The sequence below is a fragment of the Mchenga conophoros genome, linkage group LG14 (genome assembly GCF_057382185.1).
Source record: "Mchenga conophoros isolate Kocher_MC1m ecotype Shallow Benthic linkage group LG14, M_conophoros_male_GT1.1, whole genome shotgun sequence".
NCBI lineage: Eukaryota > Metazoa > Chordata > Actinopteri > Cichliformes > Cichlidae > Mchenga > Mchenga conophoros.
The window spans coordinates 41,460,750-41,481,977 of record NC_140539.1 but is presented as its reverse complement, the minus strand read 5'-3'; the positions used below and the strand labels follow the sequence as shown (position 1 = coordinate 41,481,977).

The 21,228-nt window shown below is 42.6% G+C and overlaps 1 protein-coding gene across 3 annotated transcripts; it reads left to right on the top strand.

Annotated features, from left to right (window-relative positions):
• Positions 1 to 867: 867 nt before the first annotated feature.
• On the top strand, positions 868 to 21,192 carry LOC146560512 (SPARC-related modular calcium-binding protein 1-like). Of its 3 annotated transcripts, XM_085245250.1 has the most exons (11): positions 868 to 1,045; positions 11,075 to 11,249; positions 11,710 to 11,934; positions 12,623 to 12,676; positions 13,587 to 13,634; positions 15,286 to 15,366; positions 15,549 to 15,741; positions 16,691 to 16,749; positions 16,984 to 17,077; positions 18,522 to 18,868; positions 20,287 to 21,192. In XM_085245250.1, exons 1-10 carry the CDS (start codon positions 965 to 967, stop codon positions 18,850 to 18,852), a joined length of 1,341 nt encoding a protein of 446 aa, XP_085101376.1. In that variant the 5' UTR covers positions 868 to 964; the 3' UTR covers positions 18,853 to 18,868; positions 20,287 to 21,192. The 3 variants fall into 3 exon arrangements, with proteins under 3 accessions (XP_085101376.1, XP_085101375.1, XP_085101377.1); XM_085245249.1 differs by having other exon boundaries at positions 18,522 to 21,192; XM_085245251.1 differs by lacking the exon at positions 868 to 1,045 and adding an exon at positions 9,931 to 9,981 and having other exon boundaries at positions 18,522 to 21,192.
• Positions 21,193 to 21,228: the final 36 nt, after the last annotated feature.

Sequence of the window (21,228 nt, the reverse complement as noted above, 5' to 3'; positions counted from 1 at the left end):
GGGTATGTCTGCCGGTAGCGCAGCTGCAGGGCGCAGCGCTAACAGCTGATCCCTAATGTAAACAAAGGAGCCATGCGCCGAGTGTCCAAACACGGGTGAAAAAAGTGGAGACAAAAGAAGAGAAAAGTCAACATAACTAGCACGAAGCGGTAATGCAAGATGGCAGGATCTGATTGCTAAAACATAAGTTAAAGGTTAAGAGAAGTAAAGAGGAAAATAAGAAAGAAGCTCAGAAATGAGCAGAGCTAGCTCTGCTCATTACCTGTTAGCTGCCATAACAGGTAACACAGTTAAGGTTTCAGAAAAAGTATTCTGTCGTTTGTTTGCTCGATCATGCCTTAAACACATCAAAATGCATAGTGGGATTATAATACAAGTGAATACTGTGACAAGCACTGGTACTGAATAGGCAATCACTTAGCAGCAAGGTGAATCGGTGATGCATTAGTGTGGTCTGCACTTCCTCTTCTTTGATTGGGTGAAATGAGTTGAAAGTAATTGGATGAGGGAACCATGGGGAGTGCCCTGCATAATTTCAATAAAACGCCGTTTTAAACGCCGTTACAGCTGGCAGAGAACGCCGTAAAAAACGCCGTTCAAAGATGCATAAAAACGGCGTTTTGTGCCGAGTAGCGTAAAAAACGGCGTTTCCGTCTGTCTTTGAACGCCGCTTTTTACGTCACTCGGATGGTGCGTTCAGGGCGCCATCCGAGCGGCGGAAAAAGCGGCGTTTGTCGGAACAGAACGCCGTTTTTTTCGGCGTTTTGAAAAATTAAACGGCGTTTTTTACGCCATTTCTTAACCAAACGGGTTAGGAAAGTGGCGAATTTTGGCACTAATGGCTTGCCATACTCCTCGATCACGCCAGCGCGCTCAAACTGTGGCCGGCCTCAGCTCTGAAACCTCTGCACACCAGAGAGCCAGCGGCGCGCGGCCGCTCCGCGTGTGCTCCTCCGTGGCAGCAATGATGCTCGCGCTCACCTTCACCTGCCGCGCGCTGCTCCTCTTCTTGCTCTCGGAGTCGGTTCAGACCGACAAGACGGCGGTAAGACCCGAACTCTCATTTCTCTGGCAGTTCTGTAACAGCAGCGGTGCAGGCGCAAACATGTCTGGAAAAATAAGGTTTCGCTTTATCGAAGCGCGTTCACGGGTCACTCTAACGTTCCTGATTGGACACAGCGGTTAATGCGTTACTGGACTAATGGACCTGACCACAGTTATAATAATGTGTTGTTCTGTTCTGCTTAGACTTTCCTGTACATTCGTGTCTGTCTTGTCTTCGATCCTCAAACTAGTAACTGTAACCTAGTTTAGAATAAGTGGGTTAGTTTACTTAACTTTGTTAAACTTTTACACATTTGGACAAAAACAGTTTCCCGTAAACAGAAACAAAATCTAAAGGTGTATTTTTTGAGAGTATTTTTTATTTTGAGTATTTTTGAGAAAAATTAACCAAAACTGCAGTAACGTTATGTCTGTCTAAGAGCTACCAAAGTGAGTTGTATCACATAAACAACACACGTTAAAGATGAAAAGTGAACAAAACTAGCCGCACAGCAGGATTTCATGTGATGTTATGATACAGTCAGATCCCGCAGATTTTAAATAGGATCTAAAGAGGAAAATGTATAAATTTATAATTGATGCACATTTAAGCAGATCACTTCCACCTTACAAGACTCACAAAGTAACCTTATATTAGACAGAATTATCTGCTCTTCACAGGTGAATGCAAAGGACAGAAAACAGATCAAGTGCAGTCATATAAATATCTTTCAATCATAATCAATGACATACTCAATTTTCATGAGAATTGCAAATCGGTCTGCAAAAAGGTCGCCGCGCCTTTACAGCCTCAGGAAACTCGATCATTTTCACACTGACTGAACAATTTGAATTTTCTTTTATCGTTCTTATATTCAGTCTGCTTTATCTTTTTGCTTGGTGGCATGGTTCGGTCAGACCTGAATCGGATAGTGAGATGCTCCAGTCGTCTGATAGGCGAGTCACAGCCCTGTTTAGCCTCCCTGTACTCTAAACGGGTACGACAGATGGCTTTATCAATTCTGAATAATGGTTCCCATCTTCTACGGGGTGAATTTTTCTTTTTAAATTAAAGAAAAAGTTTCTTTTATCTTTTATACTTACCAAATATGTGTCTATCAGGTTTAAATAGGTGTGTGTGTTAGTGAAGGGCTGCCAAATGCTATCATATATCAAGAAAATTTGCCTACGGGTATAAATAAAGTAACCTTGAAGGAGGGCAGGACAGCAGATCATGTCCATGATGCACACTTTATTAGCTACACCAGGCTAGTACTGGGTTTGGTCCATATTGACATGGCACAGTGAGCTTGTTGTCATGTTCAAGAAACCTGTGTTTTATGGCATGGTGTGTTATCCTTAAGTAGCTGTAAGAAGATTTTATCTGGTCGTAAATGGATGGAAATGGTCAGCAGCAACACTCAGGTAGCACTAAGGACCCTGAAGTGTGCCGTGAAAACATCCCCCACACCATTACACCTTTGCCACCAGCCTGAACTATTGATATGAAGCAGCTTTCCTTTTGTTTATTGTTGACCCTACCATCTGAATGTTGCAGTAGAAATTGAGACCCAACAGATCAGATGACATTTTCCAGTCTTCTGTTCTTCTGGAGAGTTTTCTGTTCTTAGCTGGCAGGAGTGACGTCTGCTGCTTTAAGGTCCGATGTACTGAGTCTTCAGAGCTGCTCTTCTGCACACCTTGATTGTAACGACTGGGTGACTTTGAGTTACTGTTGATCTGAGCTTCCTATCAGCTCAGATCGCTCTGATCATTCTCCTCAAACGTCTGTCTTCAAAAAAGTGCATCACTGGATGTTTTCTCTTTTTTGGATGATTCTTGTTCATGTTTGTTCCTTTTGTGAAAGGTCTGTGAAATTAATTCATCATCAGGTGGAAAAACAGTCATTATTTCAGATATGTTTGTAAGGTACCGGTAGTTACTCAGTATCTAACCCGGACTCTGGCCTAAAAACCTTTAAAGTCAAAAGTTTATCAAGGTAATAGGTACAAGCCATTTTTAAAAACGTGCATTTATGAGGCATTTAATAGGCCATTACATTTGATATGAAAGAGGATTGACTATATTCCATAAAAGTTGTTGGCGAGCTTCTTGGAAAATTGCAGGTCTTGGGTGGAACAATAGTATTAAAGACTTTAGTTTTATTGCTTTTGAACTACTAGCCTTGAGTTTTATTCACATTTGTATGTTTCATGCAGATACCAACAACCGTAAGATTTAGTTTGATTTGTTGGACTTTAACAGAAAATATCTGCATGTATACTCACAAATTAGCTGCTTTTGTGAAAGAGTATCATTCCTCTAAAGTGTAAAGGTTAGTTTTCTCAAAGAAAAGTAAACCAAAGTCGACCCCTTTACACCAAAATTCTACCCAAGCTTAAATCTTCCAGGAGGACCAAGTTAAAAAAACACAAACGGAGCTGCAGCGGCAACAGCGCTTTTAGTGTGGGTAAGAAAAAAAATCTTGCAGCTGCTAAATGTTAAAAAGTGTTTTATCTGTGTAATTGAGTATTACTGTTCAGGGACTGGCCACTAACAGCAATGCCACAGTGGGTCTAAACTGTCTGGTTTTATCATCTTCATAATCACTTTAGTCAAAGCGAGCAGTCGTGACACGGCCTCAGAGGAGCGTTTGTATTATTCTCTTTATTCTGGCCCACACGATGTTTATATTCAGCACAAAGACATTCATTAATCGGGTTGATTTAGTAGTTGTCCAGGGTTTGTGAGAGCTCCCTGGAGAGCAGGAGGGTAGGACCAGCCAGCAGGACCACAACACACACACACACACACACACACACTGCGCTGCGCTGCCAGGCAAATATTTAAGCTGCTACTCATGGGAGATAGACAGGTGTGTGTGTGAGAGAGAGAGAGAATGAAAAACAGCCCCAGTAATCCTGCCATATATTTTACAGTGTGCTAGACAAATATCAGCTATACACTGTGAGTGCGTGTATAAATATTATAGAACATGAAATATGGCACACTGACTAAAGTCACTGCACACTGCCAGAGGCACTCTGAATAGAAATACTTCAGTGCTAACATGGGGGGGGGGGGGGGGTAAAAAACAGAGCAACAGTGTTACGTTCTTAAAAACTACTATTTGGAATAAAGAAATAATGCAAGAGGCCAGCTGGAAGTTTACCTGAAAATACCATTTCAATGTTTCTGACTACTGGTATTCCTTTTCAGCTCAGTACAATTCAGTTTTACTTATATAGACTCACACACCAGTCATTTAATACACCAGTATTGGAGAGAGAACCTCAGGAGATCTCCAGTGAGAAGCACTTTTCTATTTCAACTGGTTGAAAGTGGAGATAGAGAAGAAGTGCAGAGAGAGATTAAAAACAACAAACGGCTTCGTTTTCAGGAGTGAAATAAAAAACAGATTGGCACTGATGGCCTCTTTCCAGATGTGCAAACTGCCAATTCCATGCACGCCTTTTAAACCGAGCACCAGCAGTGTTTCTGGATCATGTGCACGTACGGCTTCTTTGCACGGCAGAGCGCTACCCTGCATGTGTGGATGGAGAGGTGCACTGCAGATGATAAACATTCAAGCCTTCATAGTTTTACATTGGGAAGCAATGTTTTGAAATTGTTCCTCAATTTTTAGATGTGTTTTTTGTCGACTGGTCAATCTCTGTCCATGTTTACGTCTGAGAAACCCTGCCTCTCTGTGATGCTCTTTTTATAACCACTAATTTTACTGATGGGGTCATAATTAACCTAATTAGTTATAAAATGTCTCAGTTTAAACATTTGATATGCTTTTTATTTTTAGTCATGTTTATGAGATTTGCAGATCATTACATTTACATTTTACAAAGCGTCCAAACTTTTTTTGTAATTGGGGGGCTTGGGTCCTGGTTGGTGTGTTGCCGGGGTTGTGGGCGGGTGGGTGTATGGGGCCCCAGCCCTGGCACAGGGTGCTGCCAGTGCATCGAGCCACATGGGGGGCTCTTCAACTGGTGGGGGAGGCTGTTACATCTTGCAGAAGCTTTCCTCTCTTCAGGAACTCTCTCTGCAGGAGGGGGGAGATACAGGAGAGGTGGAGGAAGATCTCAGCCTGGGCGTCTATTGTCTTGTGTAGTCTGGAAGATGAGTGAATGACGGGGTGGGTGCAGTTTTCTATGTGGTGGGGTCGGGTGGGCTGTCCCGGGCTCTGGGGCCGGGCAGCGCTGCTGAACTGGGCCCCGGTCCGGATGGGCCTGGGCCCCCTTTCCCTGGTGGGTTGCGGAGTATGGGGGTGTCACTTGCCCCTCCCTTCCTTCCCTCCCTCCCCATCTCCAGCTGCCTCCCTCTTCCTGCTGCACCACAATCACCCACACATGCAGGGCCTTGGGGTAAAGGTGTGTCACCAGGGTGCAGGGGAGGCATCCCCCCCCCTGTCCCCTTCTGGCTTCTTGTGCCTCAATTTTATCCCACAACTTAGACATTCACATTACTCACACTCTCATTACACATACATATAGGATCTTGGGGGTGGGCACGCTACACGGAATCCAAAAGACCATCAGGGTGTACACCTCACCCCTGGCGTGGTTGCCCACCTCTCAATTTTAAATACACGTAGACATTGAGGGCTAGCAGGAGGGACCATGTGCTTACCTGCTGCTCTCTGGCAGGTAGCTCCATGCCCTCCTGGGGTTTAAATGCACCTTAGAACACACATGCATCAACACTACATATGAGCAGGCGGAGGGAGGTTTGGAGTCTTCACACACCCCCGTTCTCTGCAGCCTGTTGGAGCGGGGGGGCTAGGAGGAGGAGTTGGCCGTCCGATTGGGGTCTGGAATGTGGGGCCTCCCTGCTGCTGCGGAGTCGGGGCAGTCTGCTTCTCTCCACACCAGGGAAAAGGGTAACACCACCTGGGTCTGGGTGCAGTTTGCCCCTTCAGGGGCAAGGGTACCTACCCGGGGCTTAGAGTACGCTTGGGGAGTGTGATCGTGTGTACAGCGTCTCTTTATGTCTGTCTCCACGTTGGTTGAGTGTGGAGTAAGTGTATATGAGAGCATGAGGGTGGGAATGGATGTTTGTATCTGTGTGTGTCTGTATGTCTGTGTCTATATGTCAGGTTGGGTATCAGACGCCACCTCTCTGGGGACATCTCAGGCCCTCCAAGGTTTGGAGTCCTATCTCCCCCCACCACTCCCCCTTCCAGTGGCAGACGCCCTCAGACATCGGTGCGTTGGTGGTTCTTTGTGTCCAGGGGTGGGCGTCCAGGTGCACACCGGCTCACTCCTGGTGGCTGCTTGTCGGGGCCTGGAGCCTGGGGCTCGCTTGGGCCCCTTCGGGGGTGGGGTGCCCTCGACGTCTCGGCCTGGGGCTCACGAGCACGTCACTGCAACTCCCCCTGGCTTCTGCTCCGCGGCTGCTGAGTGAGCCCTCATCTGGGACTCTCCTCAGCTCTTTCTGGGACAGTGGCGCAGCTGCCCCTCTGTTGGTCTTCCATGGTCTCTTGTGTTCTGGGGGCCTCTGGATGTCTGGAGTTTTGATCTCCTCCATACCTGCTTCATGTCCTGGAGGACGGGGCTGTGCCCCCCCACACCCTCTAGCAGATCATTACATGAAGGAACCTTTTAAAAACAAGCGCGTCCATGCTCACAGGTGTACACACGGGTGATCACACCCACAAACTACACCCTTTTTGGCTCCTACCTCAAAGCACACTGTGTTCTGTTGATCTTATGTGCTGCACAATAATGTTTAATATTTAGATCATCGTGATGTTGTTTATTATGTTTCTCTTTTTTTTCTTCTGCTTGTTTTCTCTTTTTTCTTTCTCAACAGGTGATCCAGGTGATTGATATATTTATTTTTTGTCTGCTTATTTTGTTGTTTTGTTTTTTGCCCTTTATCCCCGTTCCTCTTCTCTGCTGTTTTTCTTTCCCTCTTTCTTTTCCCCAGTCAAGTCTGTCCCGTATTTAGCAAGTGAAAATAAAATAAACAATAAAAGGTGAATCAAATAGACCATTATGGCAAGGCTGGGATGGTCCATGTGGTAAAGTAAATCCGTTGGGCATCTTTCTTCGCCTTTAGACAATAATTCTGATGCAAAAGAGCCAAACGGGACAGGCAAAAGAAGAAAAAAAAAAAAGGAATTGGGGTTGTGATGTCTCAAGAAATCAAAAATGTCTCTTCCAGTTATAAAGAATTAAAACTACATTGTTAATAATAGCATCAATAAAATAACTTTTAACATTGTATATTGTTTTAGGTTTCCCACTGTTGCCTGAATGCATCGTCATAATAGAGTTTTAAAAAATATCTCTGCATTTGTAAAGCTTCTGTCTTCTTTCTGCTCGCTGTTTCCTGCTGGATTGGATAGAAGACTGTACCATAAAAACCCTGACAGTGTTTGACAGCAGCCTGGCCTCTGAGTGAGCCCCTGGCATGCTGTAAAATCCTGACAGAGGCTGTAGTTGTAGTTGGTGAATGATGAATGATGACAAGAAGTGATGTCCCTGCAGCTCAGGCTGGAAGATGCTGAACTTGACCCACAACATCTCCTGTGGGAGTCCAGCTGTCCCGTACCTCCTTCTGTTTTTTTTTTTTTTTTTTTTTTGTATTAGTGCTTTTTACGAGGGACATAATATCTTTATAAATAAGATCTCTATGTTGAGATAATGTGTTTGGATTTTACAGTATTAGGGCCATAACCAGATCCAAAAATTCACAAAGACATCAAAGGAAATTCGTACATAAACTAAACGGTCAAAGGTCTTTTACTTCTTAACGAGATGTCCTACACGATCACTGAACGAGAGTATGTGCAAGAAGAAAATTCTCCATTTTGGAATCAGTTTTATTAAAGTCTGCAGGGCGTCCTACTTGCAGAACTGTAATGAAAATGTAGTATGTTGCTTGACTAAACATAATAAAAGCTAAACCAGTTTATGTTAACTTTTCGTGGACCAGATTGTATGAGAAAGCTGTGTAGGGCATTTAAAGCCAATAAATGATACGAAGCTGGACGGTGATGTTAGTCTCATCTCCCCGTGCAGCTGTGAGTCTGGAAACTGTAAAATAGCGAATGAGAATTTGGCTGGTGCTACAAATTCAGAGGCGTGTGGATATTCCGGTGTCTGATTGCTTTAATTCCCCCACCAGAGTCAGTCATTCATGTCCTCTGCTCTCACTGGTAGTTGCTTTAGGCAACTATTCCTCCTCACTGAAAGCAGCCAGTTGAGGTGGTTTGGGCGTGCCTCCTGGATGCCTGGGGAGATTTTTCAGGCAACTCTAGTTGGGAGGAAATCCCAGGATGGACCCACGACACGCTGGAGGGATTACATCTCTAAACTGGCTCAGTGTCCAGCGAGAAGAGCTAGAGGAGGTGACAGGGGAGAAGGTGTCTCACCTGATAAACAGCAGAAACTGGATGTATGGTTTGAAATATACAAAAGAGCTGGTCTCCTCCAGTCGCACCATATGTATGTGTAGCAGTGTGATGGTATGCGTCTTCTCAGGGAATGCATGAAGAAAACAAGGTGATGTTTGTGCACACACATCTGCACCTGAGATGTAAACATGTCATCATCATTCATCTGTGTGTGTTTGCCCTTTAATGACCTGCTGCATAAATGAAATTCAGACTTTTAAAAAAAAATGCTAAGCGAGTGATTCCCCACGACACAGGCAGTTTGTTCTGACGCTAAATCCCAGCTCGGGGTGTTAACAGGCCTTTCGTCAGCATCAGCTGCTCTCTCACGCCAAACATCACACGGCAAAGCTCAGGAGATGAGTTTTTCTGTTTTCCTACAGCCGCCACTCTGAGGAATCTGGAAGGTGCGAGGCAGGAGGAGACAGTGGCAGCTTGTTCTCACTTTCTCTGCTGCTCGCACACACTCAGGCTCGAGTTTACAAGGCCAGATACATTGATGCAAATCATTTTAACACTGAGGAGTCGTTGGTGTAGTTGTGCCTGACAGACAGGAAAGCCAGTCTACCAGCTAGACTCCTGCTCCACCCTTCAATCCTCTTGCACCTCCTCTAGGCTGCTTTTCACTAATAAGTTTTTATTTTTTCTCTGTCCTCAAATTAATTTTTTTATTCCTTTCATAACTAAAAACATATTTTTTATTCATCATTTATTCCCTTGGCAGTGTTTTATTCATTTATTATTTTTTCTTAATTGCCTCTTTCTCTTCCAGGATGCATTCCTCTCATTCTTCCTTTTGTCCTCCGTGTAAAATCCACGACTCACTCTGACCTCTTCTGAATCAGCTGATTGAGTTCGTAGCGTTCAATTTTTCAATTTTTTACCTTCATTTCTGAGTCACCGGCTGTTGAATTACTCAGGGACAATGCAAACATCACAAAGTACATTGTGGGTAAATGTCCAAGGATCATATCAACATGTGGAATTGGTGGCTGGCCTAAACACGTCACAGCATAACGTGCGTGAACAAATACCCCACAAATCTCAATGAACTGAAGCAACACCAACGAAGTGTGGACCCCTAATACCTAAATTATTACATTTGCAAAGCCACGTCATAACAGTCTGCATAAAACCAGCAAATGATTGACATGTTTGCTCACTAAAATAACTTAATTGGTCGTGTTTGCTCTTGTGTCTGAGGAGAGAGCAGCAGCAAAGCTTTATTTGTTCGCTCTGTTTGTGTATCTTGATTTGTTCACATTAATCTCTACAGTCAATACATTAATTAATGTCCTGGCATTAAGGCACAGAGGCCTCATTCACCACTAAATTATGTCAGCAATGTTTGACACACCATAGCAAATTTACCCATGTGTCTCAGAGTGTGTGTGAGGAGAGAGGGGAGGCCAGCTGACAAAGAGGCTCTGATGAAGAGCGAGAGGGTGGAGTTAGCAGCCAACTCTGTATGTATTGTATAGGCGTGAGCTGAGTGTGCACCACCTTGTATGTTTGGGGAGTTTTCGGTGAGTCTGCGAGGCGGTGTGAGGAATCTGTGTGTATTTAAATAGAGATGTGTGTGATTGTGACTTGAGAGTGGGCTTTCAGGCTCATGTGGGAGTAATTTAGGTCATCGCACTCACCAGATTCTCCATGAATCAATGCCTCTTCTCCTCCCTTTTCCTCTCTCTTTGTCACAAGTTTACATGTTGTGAATTCTCAGTATCTTTGGAAGAATTTGCTCTGAAGGTTTGTCTGTTATATCTGATCATGCACAACAAAATTCACAAGAATTTTTCTTCTGGGGCCTTTCTGATCCCCAGTGTCTCAAATGTACCTCTTCTGGTATGTTTGAGTGGTGCCCAGTAAAATGCAGTAGCAGTATTAGTCCTGTAAATTGTATTTTCATGGCAGTGTAAAAACGTCAGAATTATTTTGGAAGCAGTTTGGTGAATTGTGAAAGATTAGCATAAATTGTACGGCTCAGAAAAGAGGAAACTGTGGTGTGCAGTCTAAATAGCTTTTGGCCATGTTTCCACTGCCTTCTTAGAGCTTTTAATGAGAGTTCTTCCAAAATATTATGCTGCTTGTCACGGACTCATTTTTCATTCATTATATTTACCTTGAAAATTAAAAAAAAAAAAAAATCACTTAATGCACCTTAAGCACTCTTTCAAGTCAGACAAAGTTCTGGTCATTTTATCCTTCACAGCTGTAGCGTGACGATCTGCCAAAAGGAGACAGCGACTATAAATACACAGAGAGAGGTGACACACTTGGAGGACACAGCTGAACTAAATCAGGATAAGATGACACAGAGAAGTAAAGCTAAAACATGCACCAGACACAGTCTATCAATAGAAAGTAGGATGTAACAAGACAGAAAAACACCAAGCACAGAGACTTTTAAATGAGATACAAGGACACGGGAGAGAGAAACTGAAAACTCATAGACGGATATGAACAAACTATAACCGTGAGCAGGATTCCACCACCACCTCTTCACAGACGGCTGACATGTCGAAGCTTTAAAACCTCTTTTTACTGTCTTTTCCCTTCATAGTGTGTTTATAACTGACATGACAATCAACGTACACTCTAAATGTTTCCTGTTTGCAGCCCTTCCTGATCACAGAGAACATGTGGCCTCGTGGTTGTGTGCTGGACTGCCAGAGGGGGCGCCACAGACCTGTGTGTGGCAGCAATGGCAGGCTGTATAAATCGCTGTGTGCCTTTCAGAGGGCACAGTGCATCAACACACAGCTCCGCCACGTCCCACGGGGACACTGTGCAGGTACAGGGCTTTACAGCGACATCATCACAAGCTGTTCTTAATGTTTCCCATGATGCTCTGGTGGTGAGTTTACTGGCTTAAAAAATCTGAACTGAAATAAACTTTTCTCATGTTTCTATCTGAATTTGAGCTGCTTTATATCACGAGTACAAAAAGACGCCTGTTATTAATCAGCTGTAGTTTCCTGCCACCTCTGCCTGCTCTTAATGACTGTTTTAATCTTAAACCGGGAGCATAAATAAACGGACACCACTGTGCTCCTGTCCTTCATTCAATCAGCTTAAAATGTTCTTCCCAAGTGAATCAACTCAGTCAATAGAAACATTCTTCTTAAATTAACAATGACTACTTTTTATTGGTCGGCAGAGCAACGGTATGCACATCTGTGTCATCAGGATTCATGATTTCCACTCTTCCCATCTATAGCAGCACACATGGATACTAATTTCCTCTGTTTTAGATCCGTTGCAGACTAAATGCCAGCTGGCCCGAGCTCAGGGCCTTGAGGCCAGAGCCCGCAGCCGTGGTAGTCCTGCAGCTGCAGTTTTTGTGCCTGCGTGCGGTCCCGAAGGTCACTTCATGCCCATACAGTGCCACAACCAGACCGGATATTGCTGGTGCTCCACGCCTGATGGCAAACCTGTCAGTGGTACCACGGCCCTCCATGTGATCCCCAACTGCACCGGTCAGTTATGTTTTATTCAAAGTATTACAGATTGTTGGCAAAAACCCCAAAACAAAACAACTTAACTGTGAAGGACTTTAAAATAGCATTTTTATGTATGTTAAAAAAATGCTATTCTAATGCATGTATTTGATGTATTTTGGTGAGCTCACATGTCACGTATGGAAGCACTGATTTAATTTGCCTTATTTACTGTATTCAGGGTTTTCTTTGATGTCTTTTATTAAAACTGCTTTACTTTGTAATGAAACTTGAGTATTTTTGTTTGCATGGACTACTTTACCAGCATACATGTTGCTACCTGCAGCAGAGAATGAAGGAGTAATTTTCTTAAGCTCTTTTCATACATAAGTGACAGTTTCTCACATGTATCAGACAGCAGGAAATAGTCTACACTAATAGAGCACTAACAGTCTGTGCGTGGACTTGGTTGTGAAGTCTTCTGGTTTCATGCATTTCAGTAAAAGTAGCGATTGTTTGGTATTTATCAGCTCCAAGTGTAACAACAATGGCTCAGTTTCACTGTTGATGTCAGAGAAATACAGATACACCAGCACTCGAGGATACATGCAAACAACAGCCAAGGCTGTGTGTAGGCCTGAAAAGGTGGAAGTCCTCTAATTCTTCAGAACGAATGTTGAACTTTAGTCTGTTGTCCACTCTGAGCTGTGCCTGTTATTCTGAACAGATCACCTCACCAAGCTCGTTCAGATCACCGATACAGATGCAACTCCAGTCAAAGGTAAGAAGACGCTTTATTTAAATTGCACAAAGGCAGTTTTGTCCTTGCTTTAAAATAACTGTGGAGCACAGTGTGCACACACTCATATGTTTCATTCACTACAGGTTAGATGTGTGTCTGTATGTTTCTCATTTGTCCTTCGTTCTGCCTTTTCCTGGCATCACACGCTGCTTGTTTCTCTGCCAGACACATCTGCAGGGACTTAATAATTCACAGAGCACTTCACATGCCAAGACTGTAAAAATGCCTCTTTGTCTGATTTTTCCCTCTACTCTCATTCTTTTTTGGGTCCTTTTTTACTTCTTTACATTATAAAACATAAAAATAGTACCAAAAAACTCACCCAAGAGGAAAACAAACCTAATGCTCCATAACGTCTCCGAGATATTCCACTCCAAGTCAGAAAAGGTTGCCAGGTTTGGTCTGCTCTAATTTAAAGGTCATTTACTCTGACATTCAGATTTTCTAAAGCAGCAGTCCCCATCAGGTTTATGCTCTTGTCCAGTCTGGCATACATAACTCTACTACGTGCTGCTGCAAAATCTTATACTGGCAGCATAAGTGTAGTTTTCGTGAGCCTTTATGGGTTTATAAAAGTTTTGTCCCCTTACAGATGCAACTGAGGATTTTTGGTAAAGGTTTGTTGAGCTGCTCTGCAGTGTCATGTAGAAATGTAGCACCTCCTCTAAGTTTCTTGTTAAATTTAAAGTATTTATTGTATTGTGTTTGTGTTTTAAGTTTTTAGATTGTAACTAATATTTATGGACATCTTCGCTGTATAAATCTCAAGGTGGAACATACCCGATTTCATAATTTCCTTTCTCTGCTTTTTCACATGCTTTCCTCCACCTGTCCAAACTATCCCCCCATCTTCTTCTTCTTCCATTCACTCTGTTTTCTTTTATTTCAGATGGAGACGTTGGACCTGGACCTACGCTGGACCCTAGAAAACCTGCAGGTGAGAAAATAAAAACCTCTTCTACTAAAGATAGTTTAATGCATACGTGGGCAGAACATAGCTGCTATGATTAACCACTGTGAAGCTCACTACATGTCTTTTATATACCAGCACGTCAGTTTTAATTAAAGATTAGCTGTAAGTGAGGAACAGAAAGCTAATTTTCATGTTTTGTAAAGTGGAAAAACTTGAAACATACATCACATACAGGACTCAGAAAATTACTTTTTTTTTTTAGGAACTGGGGTATATATTGAATCTTCTAACAAATGTAAAAAATAAATTGATTATCATTTTACATGTATGGGTTTTAATTTGTTTCAAACAAAACCATATAACACACTGACGATACAGCAGAGGATCCCGGGTCAAGTCTTTTCTGTTTCAACCCTCCTTAACATTTTTAACTTTCCAAACTTTTCCTTTTTTAATAACAACTACAATGTGACAGTGCTGCTCATTGCTTTTTCACAGCATCAGATTTAACATAATATAATATATAATATGTAACATGGCACTGGTTCTTGAGAAAAAGGTCTTTAACCCTTTAAAGCCATCAGCGCGAACTGTCACATGTCCGCCATGTCCTGCCCGAAACCGGAAGTGACGTCATTTTGCGGAAATGTAGTTTTTTACTATCAGGGCCTCATGAGCCTGTACTGGTGTTTTTAAAAGTTATGTTTGACTTTATGACTTTCTGTGTCGTTTCTGGGATGCTTAGGACTCATATTGCACTGCTGGAAATAGTTTATTTTGATGCATATGCTGCTTTTTTGCAAATCTTCATTATAATATTTATTTTCGTTTTTCCTGCAGTGTATAAAAATTGGTGTATTTCAAAAATAAAACTATGAAGATACTTAAAATAAATTTCCTGTGGTGGGAAACTATTTTGTGCAACTGTTTTGTATTTACAGTTTTGAGGGATAAGCCTCTTAAATTTCTCTAACTAGAAATATGTTAAAAAAACAAAAATGATTTTAAATTTTTTTGTAGTTTATTGCACTTTTTTGCAATTTATGTAATTACTATGCACTTAATGCATACATATTATTTAAATTTGGGCTATAATGGTTGTATTGATGTATATCAACTTGAAATGCTCCCAAAAATGGCTCCACAGCATGTAAAAATATAATATAAGCTCTGGCGGACTTGGTTCTATGGTAGGTCTTAAAGAATTAAACAAACCCCACATAATATTACTCAGAAGCAAACAACATGGTGAAGATAAAAAGCACTGAGCAGCTACAGAGATAAGTCCTCATGAGCTTAGAGTAACACAGTGGATGTGTGTGTTTGTGGGATACAGAAAGCAAATGTCGACTTGTACACCGATGACCTGTCAGTGGCTGTTTGCAGCTTGTTCCCTTTTGTGGCCCAAAAATTCGCTTTCGGTTTACGTTAAGATATATTTGGGTCAGTCCTGGGTGTTAAACAGTGGGGATGTTTTGATAAAGGGAAAAGCTCTGTATTCCTCCTAGTGTACTTGAAATATAATATAATATAAATATAACACATACGTATACTGGATGCATTTTTTTTTTTCATGTCACGTTGTGTTATTGTAGCAGATATTCAGCTGAACGACCTCTAAGAAAAAGGGAAATACTCTGAAATCTTATTTGAAAGCTGTTTTATTCTCATTCAGAGTTGACGGCGCCTCCTTTCTGGGTGACCATCCTGATGAACTCTGAGTCACGAGGAAACCGCTCACTCAGACGACCTCCTGGTAAGAGTCGTATATGTTTATATATGTATATGTATTCTCATATATGTACTCTTCTTTTAACGCTTAAAGTTTCATTCCACATATTTTAAACAGCCTTTGTGTGTATTTTATGTAACTTTACAGAATTGTTTTGATATAGAATAAGTGTGTGTGTGTGTGTGTGTGTGTGTGTGTGCGCGCAGACAATCCTCAGACTTGTCAGCGTGAGCGAGCGTCTCTGCTCTCTCAGACTCGTCAAGCCCGGGAGGATGAGCGTTTCATCCCAGAATGCACTGCAGATGGGCGTTACAGCCCCGTGCAGTGCCACACTGCTACAGGTTACTGCTGGTGTGTCAGAGTGGACACTGGGAGGCCACGACCAGGCACCTCAGCACGGTAAGAAATCTGTTTGTTCGTTATTTAGCTCATTAGTGTGTTGGAAACTTGACTGTTATTCCTTTTAAAAACTTTCTCTTTTACTGTCTTTTCTTTTTTTTTCGCTCCTCTTATCCCCTGTCCTCCCTTCCAGTCGTCAGATTTGACTGGTTTTGCAGTCACAGAAGCATTTCATGTTAATCATATAATTTTACACCAATTACTGTCACTGCTCCCTAGGTGGATTTGCCTTAAAGGAAAGACACAGAGCAAATCAGATTAAATTATGGTCGGACTTTCCTGTTCTCGAGGGGCTTTATCAGCGTTGTTGCTGCACAGCTGCTTTCAAACTCCTGGGAGCGAACTGGTGGATGTTTTCTTGTGATGGTTTTGGTTCACTGATGTGAGAATAAACTCCCTTAGGCCTAATGCGTTTTTTAAAATTTTTCTATCTAATGTCTAAGCACTTTATGTGGTTGGACTTGTAATTCTGTAAATAGAAATCACTGTCAGCCAATTAAATCAAACAGCTGTTTCCCCCTTTAGCACACAAAACAAATCAAAGCATCAGATTTGTGTACATGAAAAGAAGTGCCAGTCATATTTTGCATTTATTAATTCAAATTCTACTGCTCAGTCCCTCTGTGACCTCAGTAAACCAGGAGTTTACAGTCTCAGCTGCTGGTTTCAGTCTGGTTTCAAAGGACCAAGATGACAGCGCTCACAATACTCAGCTGGGGCTTCGTCGCATTAATAAACAATAAAAAGCTAAAAATAAATCATGAAGTGAGATGAGCCATATAGAGTTTTTATTTTAATGTGTAGTTCCATGAAAATGTGATCAGTGATTCCACCCAAACCCTGTTTTTTACATTAAGTCCTTTTTGATGTTATTTTTTTCACATTTTCCAATTTGGTTGACTTTATATGTGATGATCGTGTGTGTGTGTGTGTGTGTGTGTGTTCACAGGAATCAAATCCCGGACTGCACTAGGGCAGAGGCTGCCTCACTGGAGAAACCTCTGCCTGGTAAATATGAAAGTTTCTGATTGGTGGAAAAACAAAAATATACAGATTTAAAGCATCCTGTAAACATCTCACACATTTTCCATTTTCAGCCAAAATAACTGAAAAGCAGTTTGCCCAGATGTGAATTTCTCATCCTGTTTACTATATATAGGCCATTTGTTACGTGTCTGATGTCATGTGGAGGCCGATGATGTTCATATCATTCAGGTTACAGTCTTTACTCTGATCTCACAGGGTGTCCTGGAGCTCGTAAGAAGAAGTTCCTTCAGAGTCTGGTCAGAGCGCTGCAGGTGGAAGCACAGCATGCTGGGAGTCAGAGTCCCTACCAGTAAGTCTGGATACTGTAGACAGCAGGGGGGTGACGAGTGCAGCAGTGATTAATGATCTTCTGTGAAACTCACAGTAACATCTCAGGCTGTGTCTGAAATTGTTATTTACTCACTTTTTCATCATCTGCACGTACTCTCATGTCAGAATCTCTAAATAGAAATGAACCACATGTCTGTAGCAGTTTCTGAGAGTCCCAAAGTGTCTACATGTGGAAGTTTGTCTTAGTGCCTGAAATTTCAATATACCTCTCTGTAGAGAGAAAACTGACTAATGTGCAAGTATATTGGAGTAAGCAGGCACTGATTTAGGAAATATACGGTGGAAACAGTAGATGGCACAGTTATCTCAGATAAAAATCATTTCTCAATAAGCAGACATCCGTTTAGAAGACCCCTACGAACTAAGCAGGCTGTGTTTGTATTATTTAAATATGTTTTGATTTTGTGAAATGGAACAGGCTTCAGACTCGCACCATAAATTTGCATTATGTCCGCTCTGTGCCTGCGTGCTCGTACAACGTGAAACCTGTAGATCTGCTTTAAATCAAGAGAAATTCTTCCGTCTCAGGTGTGTAATGTGCCACCTGTTGCACAGCAGGAGCTGATAGCGATTCCTCCGGTGTGTTGCAGTGCTGAGATGGTATGCAGAATTGAAAATGAAAACCAGTTTCACACATCGGTGAACAGTGCAGATTTGATCAAGCACCTGATAACCTGCAGGAAGAACAGAACGGAATATTCCCATCTGTTTTCCTGCGTTTGCCAATCAGCACTTACCTCATTCTTTCCATCTGCTCCTCAGTCTCAGTTTACAAACATGTTGTTGGCTCACTTCTTCAGGTTCATGCTTTTCATGCATCTGTGTCCCATCCTTCACCCACTTTATTATTCTCCACCAAACATGCACAGATTTTCAGCTCCAGCATATTTCTTCACGATAACTTTGGCTTTGCCGTTTTATTCATTCCAGACTTGTTTGCGGTTTGTGTCTGACATAAATTTGAAGCTTCAGTTGCTCAGCTTGCTTTATAACTGATAAGAGGGAACTGAGAAATCCATCTGGTGATTCTGTTTGTCAGCAGGCTCCCTTGTCCTTGTGAAATGGGATGTTTATTGAGTTCTGCTGGAGCGTTGTGAATAGTGCTGCTGGGTTTTATACGATCAGTGTGTAAACATTGAGACACACTGTCAAATCTGAGTACAGATGTGTGAAGATGTCGGCTGTTCCTTCTCTTATTCCGTGCTCTCTGTGATGCTAACAGTGATTTTAAGGTTTGAGTGACTTTCAAATTTAAGTTTTTCACTATTTTGTCACACAGAACTGTTTCTTTAAATGTGTTTTCTGTGAAAAGTGATTTGAAAAAAGAACCTGAATGAGGTGGCGTCCTTTACACCAGCAAAGTGTCTCATCTCTTGGGTTTTTGTGCCGCTTCTTTCCATCAGAGACTCAAACACAGATCCTTCCAGTGCTCCTTCGCCCACTTCAAACCCTCCACCCTCTGTGGCTCCTTCATCATCTTCCTCCTCTCTGGATAATGCCTCCGCTGATGCTGCAGAGTCTTCTAGGCCAGAGGTGGTGCTGCAGTGGCACTTTAGTCAGCTGGACGTGGACTCCGACGGGTGGCTCAGTGAGCGTGAGGCTCGACCCCTCCGTCAGTTCCTGCGGCGCAGACTGAAGCCACGACGCTGTGCTAAGAAGTTCGCCCAGTACTGCGACAGCGATCGAGACCGAAGCCTAACGTTAGAGGAGCTGAGGGTGTGTCTGGCTCTCTGAGGAGGCTTACCGTCAGGTATGCGACTGCAGTATAAACCCAGTGGTTAAGCTAATCATTTCTAATTTTTTCTAACTTGTACCTCTTGTTGGGAATGATTTGCATCACCCTTGCTTAACTTTCTGTGCTCTGTGAAAAAATAAGATAAATCTGAATATATCTAATACAGCTGGCCTTTTTACTCATTACATGTTTCTTGTTTGCCACAGATTTGAACTTGAACAGATTTTCCCTTTAAGATAATGACAGTGGGAAGAGAAGAAATTCAGGGAAAGGCTGGTAGACTATAGGAACGGCAGCTCTACGCGCCCTAACGACGTACTGCACATGCTTAACCTCCATCGAGCTGACGCTAACCTTCACACTGCTGCCCGTAAAAACAGAATATAATCAAAGTTCACTTAGACCATGACACAGTTCAATAAAACAGCAGCTCAGCTTGTTTCAAAATAACACGTTGAGCTCGCCGGTGCAGTCTAGCAGAGAGTAGAGCACACGCTGTGAATGCACCAATTCTTCGGAGCCGTTGAACCGATCGGCCTGATTAAGGACAGGTGCAACGACAGGGAGCAGAGTCTCTGTTCTCACTCCAGCTGCTGCTCAGTGCGAACCCGCTCATGCTGCATGAAGCTCATTTGATACGTTTCTCCAGCCAGGTTGATGAAGTGATCGTTTTCGGCTCATGCTCGTCATGTGCCATAGTTTAGAAACACAGTCACAGAGTGGGAATGTCTCCATGTTTCCTTTTGTCTTCAGGTTAGCACAATGTTTTGGAAGTGTTTTTTAAGTTGTATGGTTTGGATGGCAGCTAGTTTACAGCTCTGATCGTTGCTTTATAATTTAATATTTCCTCTTTTTTCTTATTTCCAGTCTCTTTTGTCTACTTCAGTCACCCCAACTGAAACTAAGCAGCTCGTGTTGGTCTGAGAGTTGATGAATGTCGAGCTAATACACAGATTATCAGAGCTATGAAAATAAGAAAACATGTCTGCGTGGGCAGAATATGAGCTGCGCATTAGAAAAGGAACAAACAGGATACAATTACATCTTATTAAATTCAGTTTCATTGTTTCCTCTGCTGATTGTTTCCTCTTGCAGCTTCTTATTACTGCTAAGAAGCTGCAACTTGTAGTTATTTTGGGAAAGCAAATCCATCCATGAAACAGCCTACGCCTCTGCTGTGGCATAATCACAGTAGTATAACTCCAGTTTCAGTGGTACTGAGCAGTTAGTGGTAGCAGGATTTAGATAAGTAAAAGTAGAAGCAGCAGAATATACCTACCTAATATACCTGGTGATATTTCAGCAGCAGTGGGATAACGCAGAGTTGTTCTCGTCTCAGTTTTCACAGCTGTCTCTCTCTCTCACACGGCTGTTAACCAGCCTCCTCATTGGTCTGCTGGCTGAGGTAAAAGCGTCTTTTCTCTCCTTTTCAGGCTGTTGATCTAAGGGGAGCCGAGCAGTTTGGGCTGGCAGCGAGACAAATTACACCCACGATGTCTGAGTGTTTATGTACCTTCGTAAAACGAAAACAAACGGTGGTCGAGGTGAAAAGGCCCATTTGTCAGGGGGCTATCAGTCACAGCTCGGTGGTGACAGCGATTCACTAATCAGCCCACCGCAGACGGCAGTGACAGCTCGACCAGTGTGTGTGTTTTTCTTAGTTATAGCAACACGAGTCTGGGATTTATTATAAGTTTGTAAGGGTCATAAGCTCGATATTCCGTCTTTCTCTGCCTGGATTTTTCTGTCATTTCTGTTGATGTAAACAAAACATCTGGTTCATATGGAGATCTTAAATCATGTTGCTGATTCCACCGACAAGCATGAAAAACACGATTATACAGTGAAGGACGGATGACAGAGAACAGCAGCATTTTCTCACTGTATCTGCAAACATCCTGTAGATCATTTTATATATTTTGTGTAAACTGAAAACTTCAGTTTATTTTTCCAAGATTTCACTGGCAGAGTTATCAAAGTACCATATTATTTAGAAATAATGTTGAAAATACAAGATTAGAGCAGCTACAAGGATCCCATTTAAAGTCTAGACTGACATCGTCAGTGACACGTCAGCTGACCTGACCTGAGAGTTGGCAGTTCGTCTTGTGATCGCAAGGTTGCCGGTTCGAGCCCCGGCTCGGACAGTCTTGGTCGTTGTGTCCTTGGGCAAGACACTTCACCTACCGCCCACTGGTGAGGGGCCGATGGCGCGATATGGCAGCCTCGCTTCTGTCAGTCTGCAGCTGTGGCTACAACTGTAGCTGCCTCCACCAGTGTGTGAATGAATAGTGGAATTGTAAAGCGCTATATAAATGCAATCCATTGTTATCATTTGCAAACCTTCACCGATCTGTATGAAAGTGACGGCAGTC

What these genes read in the sequence shown, in the direction of transcription:
- LOC146560512 (XM_085245250.1), top strand. Translation starts at nt 965, where the DNA reads ATGATGCTCGCGCTCACCTTCACCTGCCGCGCGCTGCTCCTCTTCTTG. An exon ending in GGACCCTAGAAAACCTGCAG is followed by an intron (nt 13,635 to 15,285) that starts GTGAGAAAATAA and finishes ATTCTCATTCAG; the next exon opens with AGTTGACGGCGCCTCCTTTC. An exon ending in GGGAGTCAGAGTCCCTACCA is followed by an intron (nt 17,078 to 18,521) that starts GTAAGTCTGGAT and finishes TCTTTCCATCAG; the next exon opens with AGACTCAAACACAGATCCTT.